General features: G+C 39.6%; 1 protein-coding gene across 1 annotated transcript in view; it reads right to left on the bottom strand.

The window, feature by feature from the left end:
* Positions 1 to 9237, bottom strand: part of UNC13C (unc-13 homolog C) — a 692691-nt gene that overhangs the window by 104724 nt on the left and 578730 nt on the right. Inside the window, exons 26-27 of the mRNA XM_019504241.1 lie at positions 7863 to 8012; positions 3933 to 4056 (exon numbers count right to left, since the gene is read on the bottom strand). Coding sequence (XP_019359786.1) covers positions 3933 to 4056; positions 7863 to 8012 — 274 coding nt within the window. The remainder of the gene's footprint in view (positions 1 to 3932; positions 4057 to 7862; positions 8013 to 9237) is intronic.

Below are 9237 nucleotides of genomic sequence, written 5' to 3'. Positions count from 1 at the left end.
ACATCAGTTTCAGTGATACCAGAGAACCCCAGGGAAACTGCTTTTGAGCTACAAATCTCTGCCATTCTTCCACGTGACTACTGTCTTTGTGTCCCTGCTTGCCAGGCCCTCTAATGGCAGGTCAGTCGTGCAGGTCTGAAACATGGAGCCTTCAACTGTGTGACTGCTTTAAAATCACCCTAACTTTATGATATCACAACATGCCACTATTTCTGGGATTATATGGGTAACCTGTGACAAAGCCATATGTGGGGAATGGCTGGTAACATTGGATTTCTTGACTTCACTGATTAGAAGCACAGGGTGAAAGAAAATGGTGTCAGGATGAGATTTGGCTTCCTGGTTGCAGTGGGAATTCCAGCACTGGCGCAGTTTTTTTGAATTGGGGTATATTGCATTTGAATATTCTGGGGCTCTGTATTTGGAGGATGTGCTTTAAGTTGCATTAAAGGATGCTAGTAAGGAATCTTCAGCTGGGTAGTTGTGATAGTCCTTCATTGATTAGCTTTCTTTCCCTTGCTCATTCTTCTGTCTCTGAATATGGAATATACTTATAATGTTTGTTGCACTTTACGGTATTAATCCCATGGTTCAAATTTCTGCTGGTTGCCTGGAGGGACTAGGAAGACATTTTCTTTGGCTTCTGGCTTTTAATCTTGTGATTTGCTTTACACTTGAAGCAATGGCTAGGGATGGGAGACTGACTGTACTGTGTGGGTGATCCTAATACTTAACACTCTCTCAAGGGCAGGCTGGTTGGTCTTGCTGTCTTACAGAGGGTTTAACTGATTGCCAGATTTGGGTCAGAAAGAAAATTTCCCCAAGGTCAGATTGATCATTCAGTTTTTCTGCTTCTCTTTATATTAAGGGGCATGATTCAGTTCCTAGATCACCTGAGCAGATTTTACTCCACAAATTCCCTGCAATTGCACATTTTTCTTTTCTTTTTTGTACTAAAGATCCTAACTTGGGAATGGGATTCTTTTTGGCTGTGGTATACACGAGGGCTGGAGTAGATGTCTTGAATCTTCTTGGACAGATGATTATTACAAGCTTCTTTGCTACTGTAGGAGAGTGGACACAGATTCAGAAAGCCCCTGAAGTGTGGGACTATCAGCTATCCCTTGGACTGCAATAGCTACAAAATTGACCATTTTGTTTCAATCTCTTTTTTATTGCTTGGGATAGTTCTGAGTATCAGCACAGGTAACACAGCATCTTCCTGCAGACTCAGGAAGGCAGCATTAAATCCTATTATAGTAATTTCACATTGCAAGGTTATATTCATGTCCATAAAGACTAGAAGCATTTTTTTTTTAAACAAAGACTTGAATTCATCAAAAATTGATACCTTTTGTCAGGAAATCTCCCACTGAGAACTGATGCTATTTATATGTAATGTGTATATACTTTTCTGCATGAATACACACTTTGCATCTATATTCTCATTTAAAAAATAGTTAAAAAATAAGGAAATATTGTAGTGACCAAGTGTTCGTGTATTATATTCAAATGGTATTTAAGTGTATTCCTGTTATTTCTTGAGACTTTTAAGCATGTAATTTAAAAAACAGAAGGCTAAGAACATAAGAATTGTCATTTACTGGGTCAAACCTTAGGTCCATCTTGCTCAATATCCTGCGTCACACAGTGGCAGAGAGTCAATGCTGAAAGGGAGAGTGAACTGGGTATGATCAGGGTAATTTTTCCCCCACTGTTCCTCTCACACTTGCAGCCTCCAGCATTTAAGATCTTGGAAGTCCAAATTCAGGAGCTATATCCCTAACTCCTAAGCAAAGAGGCAAACACACAACACATTTATACTAGTGTAATCTGCCTTTATACTGATGTAAATAAGAAGTGGACACACAGTGTACTTTCTGCTCCAGGGCAGGGTTACCTCTCAAAGTCAGTTGTTAAACTGGTATACAGGCTGTCTCCATAGCTCTAGTCAATCTCATCTTTCGATGCAAGCTATTACTAGCTACCCACACATCTAGTGGTGAGGTGGGGTATAGTGCCTTCTGCAGACAGTAGTCATCTCACGAGACTGATTTGACTCTGTCCAAAGCAAGGTAAATTATACAAATATTAGCGTATCTTTTCTGCATTCTACCTTGTTACCCTCAAACTGAAACACTGTGACAAGGTATAATCTGTCTTGCCAAGCAGGATAAGCAATTAACATTCAAAAGTAGTATTCACAGAGCAGGTAAATGCTTCCTAATGACTAACAAGAAATGCAGCTACCCAAGCTTAAATGCAGCAATTACACAAAATCACTGGTATTTTTTGAACGCATAGCTTTTATGCTATGTGGGCAGGTAAACAAATTAAAAATAACACATATGTAAATTTTTAATGGGTGAGGGACCATTTATCAATATACACACAAAAAAACAATGACAACATAGGACATGCTTTTTTCTATTGACAATAAATTTAATCCAGGAGTGGATTCCATGAAGGGACTTCTGGCTCTCCCCCTGTGAACATCTTTGTCCTACCTCTTGAATAAGTTTCTTAGGAAAGCCAGTATTACTTAAAACAAGATTATGGTTACATCTGCTTTACACACACATGCACAAACCCCTTTTTTGATATGGCTACAGTATTTCACAATGCTAAAATATGTTAATTGTTGTGGGGAAGTGGTAATTAGTTATGTAATCAATACAAGCCATGGGCTTCAAAATATTTACTAATTAAATAAGAAAACATTATGTGTATTCAAGATAATTTGTTATTGGAGGTGGAATGAATGCATACTGTACAATGTTCTGATGAATATAATTTAGATTTGAACCATAAAAAAAATAAATAAATGTGATCTGTAACTCGGTTAGCATGTTACTCTTGGCTCCCTGCCAGTACGCTATTAACAGTTCTTAAGGATAGTACAAAATGTGAATAGTCGTATCGTTCAAAGACATACAATAGCAATATAACAATACATAATGATCAGCCTGTAACAAATGTTACTTAATAAATAAAGGATTAACTCCCCTCCCAACAATAATAAGCACCAAACAGGGATGTTAATAGCAGTACCCCTCGCTTCCTGCTTTGAGATCATTGTTTCACTGCCCTCTCACTGGGGTTGACTCATGGTTTACTTGGATCCGCCATTCTAGGACTGTGTATAGCTTTGCACAGCATCCCCATTTGGGACTTATTTCAGGCTAATGTCATCACATGTATTGGGTGTGGTATCACTAATACCCCTCCCTGCCATTTTGAAAATACAGCCCTTTAGTATCATGTTCCCCATCTGTCATTCAGTAAATGTACTCTCTCCCAAGTTGGAGCTGGATTCTAGTTTCTATCCTTGACTGGGACTGCCTGTATTTTGGAATGGTGATGAATCATGCAGCAGGAGCCTGTGGGCACCATGTGCTGGAAGGAGTGTTCTGGCACCCTCTGAAAGCACTTCCGGCATTCACTGGCTCAGCTTTCCTGCCCTGGGCCTGTGTGGACTAAGCCATGACATTGCCTGATCTCTCAGCCTCCTGGGGCACTGGGACATCCTGATACTCTGCACCCATTGTACTCCCTGCTGCAGCTGTGGCTGGCTGCTGTTACTCTCTCATATCTTTGTGTACCTGCACAAAGGTCCACAATCTCTTTCTTATTTTTTCATTACAATAAAGCCCTGACAAGGAGCATTAAAAAAAGAAGTGCTATATTACAGAGTAAGTTATCCTGCCTTTTACCTTTCCATCTTGCATTGGTATATTCTGCTGCCAGAATGCCCAAGCAGGATATCTAATAGGGGAGGGCTTGCTAACTGGAACTGTCCAATAGAGACCGAGTTTTTTTTTGTGAGACACTTCTGTGAAGGATAATTTCAGAACTTCTGACAGATGTATGATTAAGCAAGATGATTATTGCAAATGTTCTAAATGTGCATGAAGCACAGCTTGGACACTTACTGTTTGGTCTGTCAATGGTGGAAGCACAATTTGTTTTTCTATTTTGTTCAAGACTAATTTCCAGAGCTCTTTCAAGACCCGTTTCAGAACTGTCTTCTCACAGATTTTCGCAGAGAGACTTAACCTGGAATAAAATGAAATACAAACTAGCATCCAAACATAGCATTAAGACCTCAAATACTCTGCATTAACAGAAACTCAGAATAATGGACACATTGTATTAGAATTCTCTGATGCACCCCACCCATAAAGACCTTTTCAGATTTAATATAATTTTATAGCATTATTCATGTTGATTTTTTAAAATATTTAGAATTTCCTCTTCTGAATCAGAAGTAAGCATTTCATGTACAAGTTAATACTTCATTTTACTGGTTCTGCTTAATGTATCTGATACAACATGAACATGTATTTGCTTAAAATACAAAGTATGCTGCAGTTATGTTCAGAGGTTAGTACAGTTAAAACCCCTAATATTTCAAGTGTTGGTATGAGAAAGGCAAAATTTATCTATTGTCCTGCATTTCTACTCAAGTGTCTTGTGAGAGAGAAATTTTGGGCTACTTCCTTGAAACACTTTCTCCCATATATACATACATTGCTTTGAAATTCAATCAACCTACCTGGTAGTAGGTACAAGGCAGCAATAAATATTTGAGGCCTACCTCCCTGCATTGGTGATATGGTATCTAAGAAATCTTCCATAAAACATGCTGTATATGTAACCTCACCCTATTCATTGCAGTGGCCAGGATTTTTAAAAAAATCATAGTATGTATATAAATGTACAGAGAGTCATAGTATTATATAGCTAATTATATGATACCGAGGATATACAAATCACATCACAGGTATATAGATATATCAGTTAATATTTCTACCATGTTAGTAATAAGGCACATGCAAAGTAATAGTGACAGAAAAATAATTCGAAAGAAATCACATCTTTGCAAGACAAGTGATACTTCTTAGAAGTATTTTATATTGGTTCCTTATTTGTGTATGTATCTGGACTGAGAAATGTTTCGAAATGGCAGTCTATTTATGTGAGTAACACTTAAAACCTCGTTCTTACTATTAAATTATTTTATTTATTTGTATCTCAAGGGAAGCATGTTAAGTACTGTATCTTCAGTAAAGTAGAAATTTTGAATAGGCTTTAAGAAAAAATATATTGGGAAATCCCCTTTATCATCCTGGCACAGATCATGTGTACTTTTGCCTTGAACCGTCTTTCAGACTTTTAAAACAATTTATTCCTTATTACAAAGAAATTAAGATGAAGAAAATCTATACTGTTTAGGAGTAATATGTTCACCCTGTAGCAGTTTTGCACAGAGGACTAGATTAATGACTAGGAACAAATGACTGACATGTAGATACAGCTGCTGAAAAAATTTCTGCTAGGGTTAGGAATCTTGGCTTTGTAGCTGTTAGTGCTGCAAACATAATCAGCCCTGAAAGAGTAGATTAAGGAAAAAGAATGAGCTCTTTCCATGCTGCCAGTTACTGAGCTGCAGTACCAACTGACATAAGCAGGATGGCCCTCAACCTTCCAGTTTTCATTACCCATCTTCCTCATTCATATATCATGTATTTTACTAAATAGGGAGTCTACACAAAATAAATAAAACTATTCTATTTCTATTTCCATCCCCTCCTAAGTCTATTCCTACCCTACATTTGAGAGTGGAGGCTTCAGCACTGATCGCTATATGCAGGCTATAATTCAGGTACCTGTAACAATAAAGAACTGGTGACATTGACTTTGGTGCAGGCTAGAAACCCGAGTCAGGGTCAAAGACTGGTTTGCACAGCCTGAACTGACAGCTACTCTACCATGGCTTCACTAGGGAAGCTAGCTAACTAGCCGCACTTGCAGCTTATGTACAGTTTCAGTTCCACATTACTATGGTGCACTATGGCTGTGTAGCTGCTCAGGAGGTGATAAGAATTCAGGCATGCCTGTAATGACGTATAAGTTAATCAGTCCCCAAACCCTGGTCTGTGAAAAGCCATGACTGATGGGAATTAGGAGGAGAAGGAAAATCATCTTTTAGCCCAGTAGCTGGGCCACTTGCCCAAGAATCAAGAAACCCAGGCCATAGGCCCCATTGTTCCCTCAGGGGGTAGGGTTTGAACCTGCATCTCTCATTTTCCAGCATTGTGCTCTAATCAGCGTCTGGAGTAATGGGCTTCTAGTCTTGAATGAGGTAGAAGCCAGCTTGTTGATTTTTTTTCTCCAGTCTGCCTATGGAAGCTGGTCCCTGGACAGCCAGGAGAAGAAACAAGCCAAAGGGAATGTAGCTTATGGTGTTCTAAAAAAAAAAAAAAAATGGGGGTCTTGGTTCTAGCCAGGCACCTGCTCCTAAGGAAAGAGAAATTTTCTCACTTTATCCAGTGAAGGTAAAATAGAATTTAACCTTAAACAACTAGGAAGAAATAACCACATAAAAATCAGTTGGAACTTATTACTTAGTTTACATGCCCTTCAATAATCCATACCCTCCTATCAAGGATCATGCTCAAGTACATGATATTTTCAAAATATAAGCTGGCCAAAGCAGCAAGCCAACACACAAAATTCACCAACATGCCAAACAGAAATGTATATTGAAAACAACCTAGTTTTCAGAGGTGCTGAGAAACTTCAGCTACAATCAACTTCAATAAGAATGGAAATGGAGCCTGTAGTTTTCATTTTTAGACATGCAGCATCAGTATAAAGTAAGGTCCCAGAGAAAGAAAAGACAATTATGAAATGATCCTTTCCTTTAAGACAGACTTTGACACTTACGATAACAATATCAGATAATCCTTCCATCCCTTGAGCAATGGTTCACAATTATTAGTCACCCTAAAGCCAGAGCTTTCCCACAGTCATTAGAAATGGCTGTCTCAGTAGGGCAAAACTAAGCATCAAAACAAGCTATTATCAGGACTCAAAGAACTTGGTTAACTTTTGCAAATCTATTTTTTATGCCAACACTCTGCAGCTTATGTTAAAGCAGTGGTTAAACACAGGCATATTGTGAAAAGAGTTGTCTTGAGTATTTCCAACCTGCTAAAAGTGCAGCAGTACTGTTGCTCCTATCACAAAATCTGTTCCTAAGAGACTTACAGCCCAATTTATTTTTAAAATGCTTAATAAGTGACTCACAGCTGCTATGACAAACAACATCAGATTTAGCCATGCACTGGTGAAATAATGACTTGGACAACATCACATATGTTTCACTGAAAAAGGGGCAAATCTTTTCAGTGGATGCAGAGGATGAGGCGCATTAAAATACGGTGTTAAACAGAGAGGCCAAATTTGAATGAGTGATGGACAAATGTAAGCATTGATTTACTTCCTCACATTGCCTGCCTACATCAGCTTCTGCAAGTAAGTGTTACACAGATGCTAGTGACAATGTAAGCTGAAGAAAGGGGGTTGCATGTGCACTACAAGAATATTTGTTGCCCTCACGGACCTCTCATTCTTACTGCTGCTGATGGATGAATAAAATGGAAGAACCCAGCTTGACTTTCAGAGCCCATGGTGAGTTCGAAGATGCATTTTTTTTCCCCGTGGAATATCCACAGTGCTAGTTGAATAATCATTTGTAGGACAGAACTGCATATTATGTGGTGATGCAAGAATTAGGCAAACTATATGCATTGACTGTGTATTAGCCGCTTTTTAATACCCACATACACACAAGAAAGAAACAGGAGAATATATTTCTAAAGGAAAACTTAAAGTAAATGTTATAAATATATAAAGTATAAATTTTTAGTATTGTGACCATATAATAATATACCGTAATCTTATTTTTAGCTAATAGTCATGTTTCAGTGTTAGATGTGTTCCAATACTACAAAGACCTGTACATGTCAAATTGTAATCCACTGAATATAGCAAATCAGATATTCAATTTTACTTACGTTTTATCCAGGAAATCCATAAGAGGTCGCAGCACAATCTCAGCATCCATGGCTGCACTGTTCTTATTGGCTGATATATTTCCATTTCCTCTCATTTGATTTAACTCAAAACTCATCTGTTTCACACAGTCCTCTATAATAAGTTGGAAGCTAAAAGGGGAAAAATAAATAGAAGACAGAAGAGTTAGAGACAGGTTGACCACTTACATCCTACCATGTAAGTTTCATCAATGAAATAAACCCATTAGTTATCATATATGAAAGGTACAGCATGTGTTAGAAATTGAAATTAACCCTGTCTGAATTGTATGAATTAACACACAGAATCATAGAAAGTTAGGGCTGAAAGGGACCTCAGGATGTCATGTAGCCCAAGCACCTGCTCAAAGCAGGACCATCCCCAGTTAGCTCATCCCAGCCAAAGCTTTGTCTCACCGAGTTTTGAAAACCTCCAAGGATGGAGCTTCCACCACCTCTCTGGGTAACCTGTCCCAATGTTTTACTACCCTCCTAGTGAGAAAATTCTTCCTAAAATCTAGCCTAAACTTCCCTTGCTGCAACTTCACACCATTGCTCCTTGTTCTGTCATCTGCCAGCACTGAGAACAGTCTATCTCCATCCTCTTTTGAACCCCGCTTCAAGTAGTTGAAGACTGCTATTAAATCCCCTCTCAGTCTTCCTTTCTGAAGACTAAATAAAGCCAGTTCCCTCAGTCTTTCCTCATAAGTCATGTGCCCCAGCCTGCCACCCCCCTCATTTTTGCTGCTCTTCTCTGGACTCTCTCCAATTTGTCCACATCCTTTCTGTACTGGGGCCCCCAAAACTGAATACAGTACTCCAGATGTGGCCTCACCAGTGCTGAATAGAGGGGAATAATCATTTCCCTTGACTTACTGGCAACACACCTACCAATACAGCCAGAGCCATCCCTGGGGGTAGTGCAAATTGGGTCAACTGCTTTGGGCCCCGTGCTTTGGGGGGCCCCATGGAGCAGGGCGGAGCAGCTGCAGCAACTCTGCCCCGCCAGCTTCACATCCAGCTGCTTGCTCCCTCCCCCAATCAATGCTTCCAATGGTGATGGCAACTTCTTCAAGTCCAGGGCACATGGGATTGGGGTGGGGGTGGGGCCCCACATGGGCTGATTTGCCCCGGGCCCCACACCCTGCTTGGGTCAGCTCTGAATGCAGCCCAGTATACTGTTGGCCTTCTCGGCAACAAGGGCACACTGCTGGTTCATATTCAGCTTATTGTTTATTGTAACCCCCCAGGTCCTTTTCTGTAGAGCTGCTGCCCAGCCAGTAAGTCCCTGTACTTGTGCATAGGATTGTTCTGTCTTCCTAGTTTCATAGTTGGTAGGGTCAGAAGGGACCTGAGC

The sequence above is a fragment of the Gavialis gangeticus genome, unplaced genomic scaffold (assembly GCF_001723915.1).
Source record: "Gavialis gangeticus isolate Ggan-Ray unplaced genomic scaffold, GavGan_comp1, whole genome shotgun sequence".
Lineage (NCBI taxonomy): Eukaryota > Metazoa > Chordata > Crocodylia > Gavialidae > Gavialis > Gavialis gangeticus.
The sequence above is the reverse complement of the archived record's forward strand: the minus strand, read 5'-3'. Positions and strand labels throughout refer to the sequence as shown.